The sequence below is a fragment of the Calliphora vicina genome, chromosome 4, assembly GCF_958450345.1.
Source record: "Calliphora vicina chromosome 4, idCalVici1.1, whole genome shotgun sequence".
Lineage (NCBI taxonomy): Eukaryota > Metazoa > Arthropoda > Insecta > Diptera > Calliphoridae > Calliphora > Calliphora vicina.
Genome location: NC_088783.1, coordinates 109,348,851 through 109,370,344, shown reverse-complemented (window position 1 = coordinate 109,370,344; position 21,494 = coordinate 109,348,851). Strand labels below are relative to the sequence as shown.

The following is a 21,494-nucleotide window of genomic DNA, read 5'->3' as shown; positions in this document are numbered from 1 at the left end:
ACCAGCTCACTTGCGTCTATGAATTGGTCCCTTTTTGATACTCTAAGGATCATGCTGAAGTCCTCAAGAGGTCCCTCACATGTCAGAACTGGATTCAGTGCCGAAGCAACCTGACGCACGAATGAACGAATCCATCTTCCTGACATCCAGAGCAGATAGATCCGCCAGGCCGTGCAAAAATGGACTACAGTCCAAGCCCCTGATAGAGCAGGGCAAAGGCAGAGGAGATGTTCAACCGTCTCATCCTCGTGTCTTCATCATGACAACTCCTACATAAGTCATTATATGTAGTATTCAGTCTCCTAGCATGTGCACCAATCAGGCAGTGCCCCGTAAGCACTGATATCAGAGCTCGTAGCATAACCCGTGGTAGCCCCGTGAGGGACATTCATAATAGCCAAAAACGGACCATGTGAATCTCGATATCGAGCCATCTGAGCTGAGCAGACTTAAATAATTTCCGCTGTATGATTGACTTACAGCAAGATAGCGGTAAACCGACCAAATGATCGATCTCATCAATTTGTAGAGATGAGTCTCTTTTGGCCAGTTCATCCGCAATAGAATAACTCCAGGTTAGAATGTCTCGCCATCTCATTAAGAGATGCTGAAAAGCTGTACAGAAGTTTGGTAGCCGAAAGTATGATTTTATCCCAAAGTTTTCAATATAAAAACCTCCACCGAACCTATTTCTCCTATTAGAGCCATCAGTGTATATCCGTATGACATCATCCGCTCTGCCATAAATCCCTATTTGGGATCATAACCTGGAAATGTCTATGCGAATACACTTTGTATACCAACTAAACCTTCATCTATCCACTACCGGCAGTAGAGTCCCTCCTTTAAAAAAAACACCCATTCAAATATAAATGATACCACAACATCCGAACAACCATAAATCATAGACGAATTTATGCTGCTACATAAGGCAAAAAACAGCTTTTTCTTTATATTCTTCATAAAGTAGAGGAAAAAAAGCTCAATAAATGATTACAAGTATTTTATATATTCGTTCATAGTTATGCGGGTTACAGTTCCTTTTTTCTTCTCCAGCCATGTACGAATGAATATAATAAAATATGTGAATATGCCAATGAGTTTTTATGCAATTCATGCATATAAAAACAGCATAGAGAAATGATTGCTCTCTAAAATTTTGCAAAAAAAAACACACTACATTATTGAGGTTATAAAAAGGACTAAACATATAAAAAAAAAAGAATTGAATGTATGAGAGTGCCAAAGGATATTTTATGAATGGAAATATAATAAACTAGTAAAAGTACTCGTACTTCATAGTCGTATAATTCATTTATCAAAAGAATATGGTACAAAAATAAATGGTTAAATAAATGTTTTTTCTGAAAAACGGATATTAGATTAATAATACAGTAAAGTTTACACATTAAGTGGAAAATACAAAGAATATTAAGTATTTTTATTTTTAAACTTTATTAAAGAACATCCTAAATTTTTTTCTTTACAGATGCTACAAACCGCCGCTTCTCTGATAGTCGATGATGGCATGCACTCGGAGGCTTTGACCTTGGGACAGCCCGAATATTCGACTGGCAATGCTCAGAGAAGACGTCTTGGTAACCGTAAACGCAAACGAAGACCTCAACAGTCAGCTACTGGCGATGACATTGATAGCCCCACAGCCTCTAATTCACCACCTTATTGGCGGGGCCAAGTAGAAGACGACAAGGAAGCCAAATCCTCTTCCACAAAATCCCAAGAGACTGAGCAAATCATGAGACCTTCACTGCAGGCTTCCTTTAAACGCCGCAAACAACCGGCCATAAGAGAACCCTTGGCGGCCTTAGAAAAAGAACAAAAGCTCTACGAAATGAGAAATAAACCCGAAACCTCTACGGATGGCAACGTCAACGTCAGCCGAAATTCGGCCAATTTGAAGAATATTTTAAAGAATAGCGGTGGTTTAAGTTTAAGCGAAATATTGCAACAGAAAAATCTCTCCCTCGATGATTTGCTCAAGGGTAAACAAAATGCTTTGCAAGCTCTACAGACAACAGCCACGGCACCACAAGAGAAAGTAATTCATGCCAAGTATCCCTCATTTAAGGCCAACTTTAAACCAAATCCACCACCTCCTCCGAGTGTTAAACTAACCGAAGGCAGTGGTGAAGAGGTGTATAATTCAAAAGAGAAATCAAAGTTGACCGCTTTACATAGACTCAAATTATTTGGCAGCTCTTCGAGGCCCTCGGGCCTACAAGTGGGTTTAGCCGATCATTTGACCACACGCAAAAGAGACGGCGTTTTATATAGTTCGACCAGCAGCACCACAACTACCACAACCACGCCAAAACCCTCGACTACCAAAATACCTTTGTACAAGAAAATCTTGCATCAGAGGCCCACACTGAAACCAACATTCTTGTTAAAGAATACAGCAGTAATGGCCAGTGCCGAACCGGAGAGAGTGGTAACATCCTGGGATAGTAAAGAGGAGGCTGGGGGAAATGATGAAACAGAAGTAATGAAAATGGAAGAGGATATGGATATGGAACTAATGGAAGATGATGATTGGAAGGTGGTGCCAAGTGTGATAATACCAAGCACTATTCCGCCGGAATTAACTGAAACAACTACCTGGAAATTGGAAACTACAATGGCTCCAACTACTACTTCTACCACCTCGAGCACTACCACCACCACCACGTCTACGCCAAAACCTATAACTGAGAAATCTACTAACCGAGATATAACCACCTCTACTAGAAGAATGTATACCAGCACCAGAGGTTCTGGTAGAACAACTTATCGTTACACCACATCCAGCACTACCCCGGCTCCGACAACATCCACCACCACCGAGCCCCCTACAACTACTACAACACCTTTACCCATAACAACAACTACCACCACCTCGACAACAACCGCCAGCAGCAGCACCATGAATTTAACACCTAAAGCAAATCTAAATCTAAACACTGAAGACATACGCGAACGCATACAAGAAACTTTGCTCAAAAATCTCATAGAAAAAGATGACTCTTTTAAGAAATCGCCAGCATCAGAGGAGAACGATAGCGAGGAAGACGATGATTTGGAAAATTTCTTTGAGGAAACAATTAAGCCCAAAACCATAAAATATTTTGAAACCTCCACCATTACCACTAGAATGAAACAGTATACTCCCTCTTCGTTCTCCTACACCAGCAGTTCTACTACAACTACCAATTCACCTGAACCCTCAACCACGCCCACCGAAAACCCCAACATTATACCCGATTTCGATAATGTAGACGATCGTACCGATCTTTTGGAGCTGATAGAAGATCGTAGATCTGGTAATAGACTATTCAAGGTATTGGAACAGCGCAACATGACTTTGGAGGAATTAATCGAACATCGTAAACGTGGTTCTAGCCAATTGCATTTGGCCACCATTGTAGAGAGTCCCTCACGCTTCTATCCGGACAAAAAGGTTGTCTTACAAGACAACATGGACATTGTAACGGCCTTTGAAAATTTCCCCCATTTCAATTTGCTCAATTTGAAGAGTGTTAAGCCGGATGATATAAAAACCGACTCACAGGGTTCCAGTTATTTCACCTCCATCATTGACATAGAGCCCACCGATGAGGTGTACAAGAATCGCAAGGGTGGCGGACAGGCGTTAGCAGGAGAACTGGATAAAGGTGCGTCAAATTATATAAGCAATCGTTTGGATCGCAAACGTTATTTAAGGGGTTCACGTAAATACAGTGATGCCTCCGCTAGGCGCCATAGACGTCAGTAAATCAAAACAAATACATATAAATTTCCTTGTTTTAAATTTGTGGTGAGCGCTGTTGCTGCTGCAGCGGTTGTTAAAAGATGGTGTCCCCAATAATAAAACAACTTAAACCATAATTACACAATATCAGCATAATTATCAAACTGAATGCCGTTCTTTGGAAGCCGCTTAAGCAGCAGTAGCTCTACACCCATTTAAAAGAAACAAGTAAGTTTGAAGCAAGTCAGATGAGGTAGAGAGAGGTTAGTTAAATTTTGTGTTATGAAGAATTTAAGGGAAATATTAGAAAAATATTTCAGATAATTTTGTTTAGTTTCTAAATATTCGATTGAAATAGCTGTCACTCAGATTACCTTATTTGGCCCAGTGAGACAAGATTCGTTCTGAAATGTACATCTGACTATCTTGATTCAATTTCTTATTCAGTCCTAATCGAGAAAACTCGCAGGGCTTTGTGGGATGATGAAACACTTAAAATAGGCTTATTCTAAGGTTTCAAGTTAAACATTCTGATATCTCTGATTTTCATTAAACAAAAAATGTTTCCAAGTGTAAAGAATCGCAAAACCGGGTTTTAATCGATTTACTTTTTTAAAGTTTTGGTAATCAAAAGATTTTTAATACTTTTACCAGAATAATTTGCAGAATATGGAATCTTAGCATTTAATCGATTATTCGCTTATCCGGTTTTATCCGATTATTCGAATACATATTTTTTATTCGAATAGAATTTTATTGAAAACATTTTCTAATAAATTATTATTTTTTATTCCAATTAATTTTAAATTCGAATAAATTTTTCTGTTGAAATAAATTTTTATTCAAATTATCTTAACATTTGACCGATTTTTTTATCCGGTTTTATCCGATTATTCCAGTACGAATAAAAAAATATTCGATAGAATATTATTGAAAACTTTTTTTAAATATATTATTACTTTCTTATTCGAATAAATTTTTTTTCCCAAATAAATTTTTATTCGAATAATTTTTTTTTTCGAAATACATAGTTATTAATTCTTTTTTATTACTTTTTTATTCAAATAAATTTTTATTCGAATAAATTTTTTTCCGAAATGGTTATTAATTCTTTTATTTATTAAATTTTTGTATTCGAATGAATTTTTTATTCGATATTTTTTATTTTTTTATTCCGATTCCGATTTGTTTTAAATTTTTTTTTATAATTTTTTTATTCGAATATGTTTTCTTACACATTTTTTTCATTATTGCAAATGTTTTTGTATTCGAACTATTTAGGCCGACGACCTTTTTGAACCGGTACCGATTAGTAAAAATTTTGTTCTAATAAATTTTCTATTCGAATAAATTATCTACTCGAATTTGTATATTTTTTTTTTGGACAACATTTTTTGTTCGAACTAATATTCCATACAAATCATTTTCTTATTTGAACAATTTTTCTCTGGTGCCACAATAGACTAGACTAGACGATAGTGTTCTGGACTATCAATCTGGGGGTTGCGGGTTCGATTCCCCCCAGAGACTCTAAGTGTGTCTGTAGACAATCATAAGGCTTCAGAGATTGTTTGTTTAAACAAAAAAATTTCATTATTCGTAAAAGTAGTACATACATATTCGAATTTTTTAGACCGATTATTCGCTAATCCCGTTTTAGCCGATTATTCAAATAAAATCGTAAATATATGTTTCTTTCCACAACATCTTATTTTATTCCGAATAAATTATTGTTCGAAAAAATTTTTTATTCGAATAAATTTTCTATATAAATTTATTATTCGAATAAGTTTTCTTATTAAATAATTTTTTACATTTTCGTATAAGTTTTTGTTCGAATTTTTTAGACAGAGCATTCGCTAATCCGGGTTTATTCGAAAATTTTTAATTTCGAATAGATTTTTCTACATTTTTTATTCAAATAAATTTTTCTTTTTAAATAATTTTGTTTATTATTCTTAAAAGTTCTTAGACCGATTATTCGTTAATCCGGTATATCTTGATTATTCGAATAAAAGTTTGGTAGAAAGTTTTTAATTCCAATTTTTTTTAAAAATATTTTATTTGAAACAATTTTCATCTAATGAATTTATATTCGAATATTTATATTTTTTTGGCCAAATTTTTTATTCGAATTAATGTGCTATTCGAACTAAAATTTTATTCGAATAAATTTTTTATTCGAAAAAGTTTTAATTTTCGTAAAAGCATTCGAACTTTACAGGTCGATTATTCGCCAATTCGGTTTTCACAAAATTTTTGTTTCTTTCCTTAGATTTTTATTCGAATAAATTTTCTATACAAATTTATTATTCGAATAAGTTTTCTTTTTAAATAAATTTTTACATTTTTCGTATAAGTTTTGTATTTGAATTTTTTAGACTATTCGATTATTCGCATATTAGATTATTCGCTTATACGGGTTTTAGCCGATTATTCGAAAATTTTTAAAAAAGTTTTCTATTCGAACTTTTTAGACCAATTATTCGTTAATCCGGATGTCTTGATTATTCGAATGTTTGGTAGAAAGCTTATTAATTCCAATTTTTTTATCATTTCAATAAATTTTTATTCGAATATTTATATTTATTGAAACTAAAATTTTATTCGAATAAATTTTCTATACGAATACATTTTATATTCGAAAAAGTTTTATTTTTAAATGAATTTTTCATTATTCTTATAAGTATAAATAAACTTTATATTTTTATTAGAAACATTTTAATTTGAGAATTTTTATTCGATTAAATTTCGATTTAATAAGTTTTTAATTAGTATGTATATATTTTTTGTACGAATACATTTTTATTCGAATAAGTTTTCTTTTGAACACAATTTTCATTATTGTATTCGAACTTTTTATAGTGATTATTTTCTAATCAGTTTTTACCCAATTATAGGAAATGGTTTTTTATTCCATACATTTTTTCTTTAAATACATTTTCTATTCGAACGGATATTTTATTCGAATAAATTTTCATATTTACAAATTTTTGTTTTCTTTTCAAACACATTTTTTGTATTCGAAATTTTTATTTAAACTTTTTAGACCGATTATTCGCTAACTCGGTTTTAATCGATTATTAAAAAATATAAAAAATTTAATTTTCCATTAGAATGTTTATTTCCACAAATTTTTTTTTATTTCCTTAAATTTTTATTCGAATACATTTTTATTCGAAAAAAATTTTATTCGAATAAATTTTCTATACAAATTTTTTATTGGAATAAGTTTTGTTTTCGAATTTTTTACACCTATTATTCGCTTATCCGGTTTTTATCCGATTATTCGAAAATTTTTCAATACAAATACTTTTTTCGACAAAGTTTTTGAAATTATATTTTATATGTATTTGAAAATATATTTTATTCGAATAAATTTTCTATACGATTTAATTTTTTATTCGATTAAGATTTTCTTTTCAGTTTAATAAATGATCGGCTCAAATTATTGATTTATTATTTTGAATATTTGATACCGAATATTTTTTTATTCGTGTGAACTTTGTTTATAAATAAGTTTTTAAACGAGAAAATGTTTAGGTTTTAATATCTAACTTCTACGACTTCTTTCTTTACAGCTTCTCTACTGCCAGATCGTTCAGAAAAGTCTCTAGGTTTCTTTCCCTCTTGGAAAACATTAGCATTGGCCTCTTTGGGCCCCAGCAACAACAATAAAGATGCTGCCACCATGCATAACTCTAACGCAAACCCCTACTATTTACAGCAACCGAAAATGCTGCTTGAAAACAATTCAAACAATGACGATGAGAACAACGTTGATGATGATGAAGATGACGAAGATGTATATGATATTAAAGAAAACGAACTTACACTAATGGGCCATGATAATAACGATGACAACGAGAATGACTATCAATCACAAAATCCCATACAAGCTGCAGTACGTTTACCCGAACGCACAGCAGAAGCTATAGAAAATGAAGTGGCCAGGGCCCATGATTTGGTGGATTTGGAATTGTCGGGCCATGGCTTTAAAAGAAGTCCCCAGGCTGCTGGGGCATTGGCTCATAGCCACAGACATGGTAGTTTCTATACAAATATGCCGCCTGGCATAAAATCAGCCATAGTGGCCAGTGCCACTATAGTATTGACTGCCTTGGTAACATTTATGGTGATATTTGCGGTATGCAAATGGAAACAGCGCAGACATCGCATGAGTAATATAATGAAATCGTATAATGCCATGAAAAGTAAATTGCCCACAATAGCAGCTACTGCAACGGCAGCAAATGCTAACACCACCAGCTGTAATACAACAAATCCCAATTCTAGGCGTTCTTCATTTAGGGAAATGCAAAATTTATTAGGTGGTAGTGGTTTATCGGTGGCCGCCACCATTACCACCACCTCAACCGGAGTGCCAAATACACCCATACATAACTCATCCTTAACACCCTCACCTCAACTAACAGCTTCCCAGCTACCAACAACAATGTTGGCGGGTAATTGCAGTAAAAACATCAACAACATGTACTATCAACATGCCAACAACAGCATTAGCAATAACACTAGCAACAGCAGCAGCTGTGGCCTGAGGCCATTACAACGTCAAAGTTCATTATTATTTCAGCGTTCATTTAACCAAAACATAAATAACTCACACAATAACATTAACAGTAACAACGATAAACCCACAAATCTGGCCATTTTAAGTGGCTGCAATTTGTTGGACCTTAAACGTAACAATAAGATGAGCGGCTCCACCACCTCTTTAAGTTTTTCGCTGACGAGCGGTCATAATATTTCCAACTCTCACATAAACACCATGGATGCCAATTCACCCGAAGTGCAAGAATATTTATTTGATACTTTAAGAAATTCATTTTAAAAAAAGACCAGTAATTTTTTTGTTTTCCAAAATGAATGTGATGTGGAAATTGAGAGAATTGTTTTCTGTGGTATTTTTCTTAAAAACAAACAACAACAAAAAAACACAAACTTTAGCAAATTAAATTAAGAGCAAGAAAAGAGAGATTAGGAAAAACATTCGGCCAAGACGAATGTATGAATTAATAACGAAAAAAAATAAAAATTAACATTATAGTTTTAAAGAGGAGTTAAGGAAGCACTTGTAGGAAAACAATTCATGCAATTTACAGTTTAAAAACAAATAAATCAGTTTAAAATGTGTCCTCTATCTTCCTTTTAAAAATATTTCTTAAAAAAAGTACCTTTTCAAAATGTATAATTTTAAAAAAAATATCATTTGGTACTCTTTCATTATAAAATTATTCATTATGCAACTAAAAATTTTTCCTAAATATTCAAATCTTTGTAAAATTCCAAAGACTGCACTTATCGAAAATAGTAGTATTTCTACTACTATTTTAAAAATGGATTTTTTACTGTTTTAGCAAAAAATACAACTAAAAATGTACGCTAAACATTAAAATGTTTGAAAATTTTCGAAAACTACACTTTCTAAAAATAGTAGTATTTTCTACTACTATTTTAACAATGTGTTTTTTTCATTTTTTAAAGTTATTTGAAACATTGAAAACAATTTTGCTACATTTTTTTTTTTTTCAAAAAAGTTGTTTTCTGGAAGAAAAAAATTTTGAAAAAAATTTTATTTTTTAAGGAAAATTTCATAATTGAAGTTGAAAATGTTTTAGAAAGCTTAAAATCTTTGAATTGCGATCAAAAAAAGACTTTTTAAAAATAGTAATATTTCTACTACTATTCTTAAAAATAAGATGTTTTCTCTATTTTTTAATTCTATTAATTAATTTAGATTATTGTACAATATTTTAACTATGTTTTGCGGATTTTACCATTTTTAAAAGTACTATTTCATTCAATTTAAATAGTAGTATTTCTACTACTATTTTTAAAATTATGATTTTCTTTATTTTCAACAGCTATTAATTAATTTAGGTTATTGTCACAATATTGTAGACTAAATTTTTGATTATTTTACTACTATTTTAACAAAAAATTGTAAAAAGTACTATTTATTTTTAACTCAATATTGTTTTAATTTAGTTTTTTAAATATAAATTATCTCAATATTAACTTTACTTTGAATTACTATTAAAATACTTAAATTTTTGACTCAATTAAAAAAGCTAGTATTTCAACTACTATTTTTAAAATTATTATATTTTTCACCAGCTATTAATAATTTAGTTTATTGAACAATATTGTAACTATATTACTTTTTTCTGATTTTACTACCATTTTTAATATTTTGTTTAACAAACTTTTGTAAAGAAGTACTATTTTTACCTCAATATTGCTTTAATTTATTTTTTTTATTACTTTCCTTTTATTTACTATTACAAAACTTAAATTTTTGGCTCAATTAAAAAAAATATAATTCTACTACTATTTTTTCTTTGTTTTCTACATAAAATCAAAATTATGAGTAAAGTAGTATTTCTACTACTATTTTGAAAAACACTGCAATTGTCTCTTAAAGCTGGGTTTTACTTCAGTTTTGTCTTGAATTGTTATTTTTTTATTAATAGAAAAAAGTGCATTTCTACTACTATTTTTCAAATCACAATTTTTCAAAAATTTTAAAAGCTTTTAACGAATTTTTTCCTTAAATTTTAAGCACTTTTTCCTCAAAATCTATATAAAACTTTTCAAATCACAATTTTTCAAAAATTTTAAAAGCTTTTAACGAATTTTTTCCTTAAATTTGAAGTACTTTTTCCTCAAAATCTATATAAAACTTCCTTTATATTTTTTCATAAAAGATTTTGTTCGATTTTGTATCTTTTTTGGGTTTTAATTTGTTTTGAAATTAATCTATTACTATTAATTAAGATTAAAATTAATTTTTTGGCCAAATTTAAAAAAAGTAGTAAATCTACTACTATTTTGCAAATCATGATTTTTTAAAATTTTTATACTTCTAAATGAATATAAAGCATAATTTAATGTTTTTGTAAAATTTGTTTTATTATTGTTCCTTTTTTATGTACTTTTTTCTCATAAATCTATATAAAAACTCCTATTTTTTATTACATACCTATATTTCCTTAAAAGGTTTTGTTCGATATGAATTGGTTTTAAACAAACTTTTTTGGGCTACAATTTATCTTGAAATTAATCTATTACTATTAATTGTGAGAACAATTAAATTTTTGAACAAATTTAAAAAAGTAGTAATTCTACTACTATTTTTCAAATCACGAAATTTTAAGATTTTTAAAACTTTTTAATTAATATAAAGCATAATTTAATATTTTTTTGGATTATTGCTGATACTTTAAGTACTTTTTTCAGCAAAATCTATATAAAAACTCCTATTTTTATGTAAATTTGTTCTATCTGAATTGTAATTTCTAAAAAAGTATCTTTTAAATAATACATTTAAACAAATTTATATTTTAAACATGTTTTTTAATAATAAAATAGTGCTTCCTATTTAATTAAATTTAAACCAACTATGATGTTATTTAAAATAACTAAAAAAACATTTTTAATATAATTACAAACAAACAAATAAAGGGGTTTCCAAATATTGAATAAACACAACACAAGGCGCACATTTTAATTTAATTGAAAAATATTTAATTGATTAAATTAAATACACAAAAACACACATTCATAAAAAAACACACACACACACAAAACATTATTTGCAAAAAAATGTTTTTCGAGACAATAATCTATCGAAAATTGTAAAAAAATAAATTAAATTAAACAAACAATTTATGAAAAAAAAATTATAATAAACATATGAAATTTTACAATTCAAAATTAAAGTTTAACCATTTAATAAATAAGACTGTTTAGTAGCTAAAAACTGTTATACAAATGTCTAACAAATATTGGAAAAAATCTTGAAAAATTTTTAAATAATTTTTAAAAGTTTTTAATTACTGAACAGTTACAGATGTTACGTTATTTATTTGAATTTATTTATTTATATTAATTGTTAATTTTTGTTTTTTATTATTTTTTAAAACGTATATTTAAACAATCACAAAACAATTGTAAACTTTAATTGTAGTTTTTAAACAAAGTAATAAAACAAAAACCGAACAAAAACAATGAAAATTAAATCAATTACAAAAGAAAAAACAAACAATTATAAATAAAATAAAAAATATATTAATTAATATGTATTACAACTTATGATTACATTTAATGTAGATTAAAAACAAAAGAAAATTTTAAATAAAAAACATTATAAAAGAAAAAAGATTTGGCTAATTGGATTGATATTTAAAATATGAATATTAGGAATTCGTAAAGGTAAGTGAAGTATCTTCTTCAGGGTCAGAAGAGAAACAAAAACTATTTCCAATTTTAGGAAACTTTTCTTAAATAGACCCAAAAAGCACATAAACAATAAGGATTCAAATAAATCATTAGTTTAAAAATTAATAGTTTATTAAAAACCAAACTTTGATATCAAAAAATCTCTAATTTTAAATTTCATAAACAGTACAACAATAATTCTCATATACAACTAGGATTCAACTAAATCATTAGTTTTTTTATATAAATATTAATCTTAATTAAAATTAAGATTAATATTTAAAGTCTTGAAAAATCTAATAAGCGCTAATTTCAGGTGCTTACTTTTGCAAAAATTTATCCGGATTTTAGCTCCGGCTCTTTTTTACTTAAAAAAAAACAATTTAAATTCTATTCCACCTTACCGTATCAAATCGTAATTAAACACCTCCTTGAAACCCTTCAACAGTATGGCACTAGCTGGCCAATTGCTACATTAAATTATCTTTAGAACATTCAATAAGCATTTCAGGCGCTTATTTTTGCAAAAATTTATCCCGATTTTAGCTCCGGCTCTTTTTTTTATTTAAAAAACCAATTTAAATTCTATTCCATCTTACCTTATCAAATCGTAATTAAACACCTCCTTGAAACCCTTCAACGGTATGGCACTGTCTGGCCAATTGTAAATATTCACATACAAACGAGCAATTATTTGGCATAATTTCAAAGCAGACGACAAAGCATTAGAGCCCTTCAATTCGTTCATTTCCTCCACGGTATAGTACAAAACCGTACTATAACTTTCGGGCAACAGATCTATATAGGGCTTCCAAAATGAATCGGGATTTAAAGACTCCACCATAAGGGTAAAAGCCAAACGCATATTGGAAAACTTAAAGCATTTGTGCACAAATTCATATTGTAGATTTTCCTCGGACAAAATCAATTGGCGTGGTATACTAAAGATTAAATCATCTTTTTTGATATCGCGGGTGGCCATCAAACCCAAATCATAGTCGGGAAACTTTTGGATTTCCAAGCCATCATAGTGCACGCCATTCTCTTTGGCCCATTGATAGAATTTCTCAATGTTGGCTAAACGGTCCGCACTACTGGAGACATCCTTTCGTTTACGTTGCAGGGGAGCTTCTAGTTTTTGTATGGACTTTAGAATGTCCTGTATATTTGTATATTGACGCCATTCATCCTTGGGATTGCTGCAGTTTTCAAATAGGTCCTCCTTAACCAGCAAACCCACTAAATTCCTTATTTCGTTGCGTTCCTTAGCCGAAAGTTTAGCTTGAGCATTTTGCCCCGTTTGTGGTTTGTTGTTGTTATTTTTATTGTTGTGTTTATTTTTATTGTGCTTTTTATTATTATGACGTTTATCCATTTTTATTTTTTTAGCTTTCTAGTAATTTTTGTCTTTAATAATTGATTTGTTTAACAATTGTTGTTGTGTTTTTAGTTTTTATAACTTGTTTTCGCCGGTAACTTTATTTTTTTTTTTTTTTGTTTTAATTATAGAATGTCAAAAATTCCAGCCAAATACAAAAAACGTACCAAAAATGGCAATTGCACGTGTGTGTGAGAGTTTGAACACAAATAAAAAAGAAATGTGGCCATATTACATTAATTCCTTAGCCATTTAGCGATTTTAAACGAAAATTCTGACATATCGAACAGCTGTTGGATTAACCCTTACATGCTATTGAGAAAATTTAAAATGCAAGATAACGATTCTTATCAGAAAATTGGAATGCCGGGTATCCCTAAATGAGATAACGAGACATCAGGTTAATTGTATAGCAAAGAAGGTGAACGATTTAAAATGGAACCAAGTGTGCTGATGAATGGAATAAGTGGCTGCCTAAACTAACCTAAACTAACCTATTATACCATATACCAGGGGGTCGATTCTGGTTCTGTGAAACGGTGAAATGAAAAGTTTTTTCATATTTTCATAGAGTTTCTGATTCTCGTTTAGTGAACAAATGATAAATAAATTCAAATGTTTTCATATGAAAAGAAAAAGTTGAATAAAACAAATTGAAGAATGGGAATCGCAATTTGTGTAATTGTGAAAACGAAAATGAAAAATTTTACCGTTTCACAGAACCAGAATCTACCCCCAGGATTGGTAAAGGATAAAAATTTGTGGATATTGTCCCATCGATTTTTCCATAGCTTTTGGCATAAGGAAACAAAATTTCCACTACGACATATCAAAAAAAATAATTTTCGAGGCACCCAAATTTCAGAAAATTTAAAAAAAAAATACTTTTTAATGTTTTTAGTAGATAATTACTCACTATGGCACAATATCGATTGCTAAATCTACCCACCCTAATATACATACAGTGAGTGACAATACAGTCTTTTTTGGAAAGTATATTCCGTAATTTTAGTTTTCAAAATCATGACCTTTTACAAAATCTAAATGTATATTTCTAGAATTCTATATTCTAGAAATATACATTTAGATTTACCATTAAAATATTGCAAAATATGTACCTTTATAGAATGTGGTTCTACTTCTTAGCATTGGCAAAACAATACAAACTTTTTTTGAAATATTAAAGATCCCAAAGGTAAAAAATTGGACAAGACTCAAAAACTTATATTTCCAGGGTTATCGTCTAGTCTAGATGTTGATTGAAAGATAAAAACAAATTAAAATTTATTGAAATCCCAAAATTATATCGGATATCCCACCTACTACGATTCCATTCAGTGACCCTTTGACTGCCATTTCTATATAGTATCATATCCGAACTCCTTTCCTAATTAAAAACCCTCTGCATATTTTTTTATTTACTTATTGGAATCGTGATAGAAACTTGAAATTAAAGGTCTTTAGAAGCATTAACTATCCACAATCAGATTGTGTTGGGTACCTGATCACTGTACCATACAGGGAAATGAGATGATGCAGATGAACTGGCCAGACAAAATTCGGATCAGGACTATATTAAAAGGGACTGGGAGGTTAAACCTACTATATGTTACTACTATAGGTTGATCTTCGAAAAATGGCGGGACTCTATGAAACAATCATATTGTAGTAGTAGAACGGATTGTGCAAGACAATTTGACCAAAGAGTTGAATGCAAGGGCAACCAGAATACTAAGTGGATCAGATAACAAAAGTTTTAGGTCTTTAGTAGGAGTGATAACCGGTCACTGCTCCGAGTGGAAGTGTATTTCTTACAGTACACACCATTTTAAATATGTCTATCTACAAATTGCTGTATGTTTTTTATTTCTTAAGAAACTAGTAGAATGTTCTTTTTAGAATTGATTAGAAAATATTCTGCTAAATACGAAAATGTTAATCGAAACAAATTGATCATGATACATACATGTTTCGATTGCTGCAAAATTTTGACCGAATACCTAAGCAGTTTGGTGCTAATGCCACAAATATATTAAAAATTAATAAATTATAGTGTAATTTCAAATTTTATTTCAATGTACATACCTATTCAAGCTTATAAATGTTCATAACTTACCTAAATAAATCATAGTTGAACTGTTGCATATCCTTCTTTATATAATAAAAAATCTCTACATACGTACGATTTACGTTTTTGCAAAATTCTAAAATTTTCGGCAAAGCATTAGAGCCCTTTAACTCAGACATTTCCTTAACCGTAAAATACAAAACTGTATTATAGCTATTGGGCAATATATCAATGTAGGGTCTCCAAAATGAGTCCGGTTTAAGCGACTCCTCGATTAAAGCTAACACCAATTTCATGTGAGGCAACCGATCAAAGAGAGTGCAGTCCAAATGTTCCCCTGTCAACATCAGTTTACGCGGAATGCTTAACATTAACTTATCTTTTTTGATATCCTGCTCGGCTACTAAACCACAATGTAAGTCAGGAAACTTCTGAAATTTAAAACCATCGTAGCGGACACCATTATACGAAGCCCATTTATAGAATTGTTTCACTTTGTTCAAACGTTCTAGCTTAAAGAGTAGTGTTTTTATTAAAGGTTGTTCACTGGTCGAAACATTCGGGGAAACCTTATAGGCATATGCTCGTCTCTGCGGCAGCGGAGCTTCCATGCTATGAATGATATACAGTATTTCCTGGTGTTTAACATACGTCTTCCAATCATCCCAACTGTCATGGTATTTTAAATACAAGTTTGCTTTTACCAACTTGTTAACTGCATCAACCAAATTTATGTTTTCCATATTTATGTTGTCTCTTGTTACATCAATTTTTTTTATTTTATAACAATTTCCTGCTAAACTAATTAAATAGTATTTAAACCTATTTATTGTTTCACACATTTGTTTAAAAACCGATTTCTAAATTGTTCAAATCCGTATTATTCTTTATAGATGTACTCCCAACGAATAATAAAAAGCGAATAATTTAAGCGCATTTTATGAAGATTGTATGACGCGTTCTTTTTGGTGGGGGATTCACCAACATTTTAATGAGTGTTGCCAAATTTTGTTCAACATTTTCAAGGCGAATTCATATATGAATTCGCCTTGGCTTGTACTTATTTCAATTCACCACTGCTGTCACCTTGTTAAATATGCCTTGCCAATTGTAGTTTTTCTAGAACTGCCACCCCCTTATATGAATTCGCCTTGACAGTTGGGATTGAGGAAATTTAAAATTCAAATTAACGATTCTTATCAGAAAATTTCAAATAACAGATTTTGTTTTCTCAAAAACTTGTGTAGAACTTCCCACTAGCGAAAGTTAGCCCAATTATGTTAGTTACAGGCAAAAAATTACATGACGAAGATGTACATAGATTAAAAGCAGCGATTCCTCGAATGAAGGTGAAGAATCGTCAATGATTTTAACATTTACTTGTAATAATTTAAATTTATAGTATGTAATACAAACAAAATGTTTTAAAAAAATTTTGAATCAGGGATTTTTTGTGTGTTTGTATTATAACCTGGGATGCTGGGTATCCCTAAATTTGATAGCGACACATTCTAGGATAACGCTTATATTTATCCCTAGACACTATGGAAATCAGTGTAATTGTATAGCAAACGAATTGGCATGAAGGGGAACGATGATGGCTGATGAGAATATTGATCCCATTTCTGGTATTTCCCTTACAAAGTATTAGAAGGTTGTACAGTAGAAAATATATTATCGCGAGGTCGACCTGGTCGATTTTATGGTACTTTTTCCTATTCGAATGGTACTTTTTGTATTTTCTTTACCAAGGATTCTAAATTATTACAAATAAATAAAAAGTAAATGAATATAGTTTTGAATAAAGAAGAAACCACATAGGGGTAACTAATGATAATATGTCTATAATTTAAATTTATTTATTAGGATAATTATCCTAGATGAGTGAGAATTCCCAATGAGATACATAATAGTATCCTTTCTTTCTTCTAATAGTACTTTATTAATTTTCTTTAATAATGAATCTAGATTCTAGAAACATTAAGTACAGTTAATGTTTCTATATATATGGCGCAGCACTAAGGGCTCTAGAAGAATTATGAGGAACTGTCCACGGCTATTTCACCAAAGTTGAATGCAACGGCGACCAGAATACTAATTGGATTAGATAGCAAAAGTTTCAGGTCTTTAGTAGGAGTGATAACCGGTCACTGCTCAATTGAATATGGACGCACAGGACTTTTTTTTTAGAATGTGCGAGGACATTGAGGAACTAGAAACAGTAGAACATATTACGTGTAACTGCCCTTGATTACAGGGTCTCAGGCAAAAATGGCTAGGGTAAAGATTCCATTATGTACTGGGGTATATTTGTAACTAGATAAAAACTAGGCAATCTATTAGGCCTTATCAGAGGAATAGGGACACCTAATTATATTTCTAAAGGGTTTCACAGTGGATACTATGGGTCTCCGAGTGGAAGTGTATTATAGTACACACCCCTTCAAATCTATCGATCTACAAATTGCTGTACGTTTTTTTTATTTCTTAAGAAACTAGTAGAATGTTCTTTTTAGAATTAATTAGAAAATATTCTGCTAAATACAAAAATGTTAATCGAAACAAACCGAGAAATTTTAAAATGTATTCTATTAATCATGATAGGTACATACATGTTTTTTTCTATCTTGCTATTAAAATTACATGTTTTCTTTCCTTTAGGAAAGTTTCGTTTGTTGCCAAATTTTTACCGAATACCTAAGCAGTTTGGTGCTAATGCCACAAATATATTAAAAATGAATAATTATAGGGTAATTTCAAATTCCATTTCAATATATTCAAGTTTATAATTGTTCATAACTTACCTAAATAAATCATAGTTGAACTGTGGCATATCCCTCCTTATATAATAAATTTCCACATACGTACGAGTTACGTTTTTGCAAAATTCTAAAATAGTCGGCAAAGCATTAGAGCCATTTAACTCAGACATTTCCTCAACCGTAAAATACAAAACTGTATTATAGCTATTGGGCAATATATCAATGTAGGGTCTCCAAAATGAGTCCGGTTTAAGCGACTCCTCGATTAAAGCTAACACCAATTTCATATTCGGCAATCGATCAAACATAGTACAGTCCAAATGTTCCCCTGTCAACATCAGTTTACGTGGAATACTTAATATTAAATCATCTTTTATGATATCCTCATTGGCTATTAAACCATAATGTAAGTCAGGAAACTTCTGAAATTTAAAACAATCGTAGCGGACACCATTATACGAAGCCCATTTATAGAATTGTTTCACTTTGTTCAAACGTTGTAGCTTAAAGATTAGTGTTTTTATCAAAGGTTGTTCTCTGGTCGAAATATTCGTGGAAACCTTATAGGCATATGCTCGTCTCTGCTGCAGCGGAGCTTCCATGTTAATAATGAGCTGCAGTATTTCCTGCTGTTTTACATACGTCTTCCAATCATCCCAACTGTCATGGTGCTTTAAATACAAGTTTGCTTTCACCAACATCTCAACTGTATCTTCCTTATTTAAGTTTTCCATGTTGTCTCTTGTTACGTCCATTTTTTTTATTTTATAACAATTTCCTGCTAAATTAATTAAATAGTATTTAAACTTATTTATTATTTCACACATTTGTTCAAAACCCAATTTTTAAATTGTTCAATTCTGTATAATTCTTTACAGATGTACTCCCAACGAATAATAAAAAGCGAATAATTTAAGCGCATTTTATGAAGATTGTTTGACGCGTTCTTTTTGGTGGGGGAATTCACCAACATTTTTTAAGATTTTAATGAGTGTTGCCAAATTTTGTTCACCATTTTCTACAAGGCGAATTAATATATGAATTCGCCTTGGACAGAACAGGTTGACACCTATATTAACGCGAGGTCGACCTGGGAGATTTTATGGTACTTTTTCCTATTCGAATGGTACTTTTTGTATTTTCTTTACCAAGGATTATAAATTAAATTCTAAATTATTACAAATAAATAAAAAGTAAATGAATATAGTTTTGAATAAATAAGAAACCACAAAGTGGTTACTAATGGTAATTTTTCCTACTTTTATGTTAATTTTATAATTCTCTTTAGCAATGAACCTAGAAAAATAATATTAAGAAACATGTTGTTGAGTGACCATTTTGATCATTGTGGTATTTTTTTTTTCTTTACTGCAGTGGTACGTTTAGGATAATTATCCTAGATGAGTGAGAATTCCCAAAGAGATACATAATAGTAAAACCCTTCTTTGGTCTAGTAGTGCTTTATTAATTTTCTTTAATAATGAATCTAGATTCTGGAAACAATAATACAGTTAATGTTTCTAAATATATGGCGCAGCACTAAGGACTCTAGAAGCATTATTGTTGGAACTATACACAATCAGATTGTGTTGGGATATGAGATGATGCATTATATTTCTAAATGGTTTCACAGTGAATACTATGGGTCTCCGAGTGAAAGTGTGTTTCTTTAGTACACACCCCTTCAAATCTATCGATCAACAAATTGCTGTATTTTTTTATTAAGAAACTAGTAGAATATTCTTTTTAGTATTGATTCGAAAATATTCTGCTTAATACTTTTTGTATAATCGAAACAAACCGATAAATTTTAAAATGTATTCTATTAATCCTAATACATGTTTTAAAAATTAACAAATTATAGTATAATTTCAAATTCTATTTCAATATATTCAAGTTTATAATTGTCCATAACTTACCTTAACAAATCATAGTTGAACAGTTTCTTATTCTTCATTGTTATATAATAAAAAATTTCCACATACGTACGAGCTACGTTATTGCAAAATTCTAAAATAGTCGGCAAAGCATTAGAGCCCTTTAACTCAGACATTTCCTCAACCGTAAAATACAAAACCGTATTGTAGCTTTTGGGCAATATATCTAAGTAGGGTCTCCAAAATGAGTCCGGTTTAAGCGACTCCTCTATTAAAACCAATACCAATTTCATTTTAGGCAACAGATCAAGCATATCACATTCCAAATTATCCTCTGATAACATCAGTTTACGCGGAATGCTTAATATTAACTTATCTTTTATGATATCCTGCTCGGCTACTAAACCAGATTGTAAGTCAGGAAACTTCTGAATTTTAAAGCCATCGTAGTGGACACCATTATCCGAAGCCCATTTATAGAATTTGTGAACTTTGTTCAAACGTTGTTGGTGCTGTAAGAGTTTTGCTTTTACTGAAAGTTGTTCACTGATCGATACATTCCATACTGTCGGGGTAAACTTATTGGCATATGATCGTCTCTGCTGCAGCGGAGTTTCTATGTTATGAATGGTGTGCAGAATATCCTGTTGTTTTACATACTCATGCCAATTATCCCAACTCTCATATAATTTAAAATACAAGTTTGCTTTCACCAACTTGACAATTGCATCTCTCAAATTTAAGTTTTCCATATAGGTTAGTTCAACAGGTGCTGTTTCCTTTTTTGGTGCTTTGTAATGTCTGTTATTACGTCTATTCATTTTTGTTTTATAACAATTTCCTGCTAAATTAATTAAATAGTATTTAAACTTATTTATTATTTCACAGATCTGTTTAAAAAGCTTTTTTAAATTGTTCAAATCCGTACTATTCTTCATAGATGTCGTCCCAACGAATAATAAAAAATGTTTTTTTTTTTGGTGGGGATTCACCAACATTTTTTGAGATTTTAATGAGTGTTGCCAGATTTTGTACACCATTTCCCGTCAAATCACACTACAAAACCCGGTAGAAACTGCTAAATTTGTTACACCCAGTACAGACGATGATTTTTCGACAACAGTTTTTGTTTGTTGAAGACACAGCAATAATATAAGCAAAGTTTTGTTGAATTTCTGAAAACCAAACGACCAATTAAAAAACATATTTACATTGTATGAGAGAAAGATATAAGCTATAATAAAACATATATTTCGCTTTATTCTTAAATTAAATTACCTACAGAATGATAAACAAACTTGTAACTAAACAAATCACTAAATTTCTCTTTAAATCGTCAAATGTTGGACAAAAATCGCCAACAAATAGCAAATTCGCATGGTCCTCCCAAAAAGTGCTGCCAAGTTATCAATTATCAATA

At 30.5% G+C, this 21,494-nt stretch overlaps 2 protein-coding genes across 5 annotated transcripts in view; one reads left to right on the top strand and one right to left on the bottom strand.

Moving 5' to 3' along the window:
• Window positions 1-20,841, bottom strand: part of Setd3 (SET domain containing 3) — a 57,135-nt gene extending 36,294 nt beyond the window's left edge. The window contains exon 1 of one of the 4 annotated variants that reach the window (XM_065508174.1): window positions 20,117-20,841. In XM_065508174.1, coding sequence (XP_065364246.1) covers window positions 20,117-20,826 — 710 coding nt within the window. In that variant the 5' untranslated portion in view covers window positions 20,827-20,841. Of the gene's footprint in view, window positions 1-12,588; window positions 13,439-15,483; window positions 16,308-18,239; window positions 19,093-20,116 lie in introns of those variants that run through there. The other 3 variants (XM_065508172.1, XM_065508171.1, XM_065508173.1) reach the window with 3 other exon arrangements.
• On the top strand, window positions 308-8,600 carry LOC135956646 (nuclear pore complex protein DDB_G0274915-like). The gene is made up of 3 exons (XM_065507196.1): window positions 308-332; window positions 1,464-3,671; window positions 7,330-8,600. The coding sequence occupies exons 1-3, from the start codon at window positions 308-310 to the stop codon at window positions 8,598-8,600; spliced, it is 3,504 nt and encodes a 1,167-aa protein (XP_065363268.1).
• Window positions 20,842-21,494: the final 653 nt, after the last annotated feature.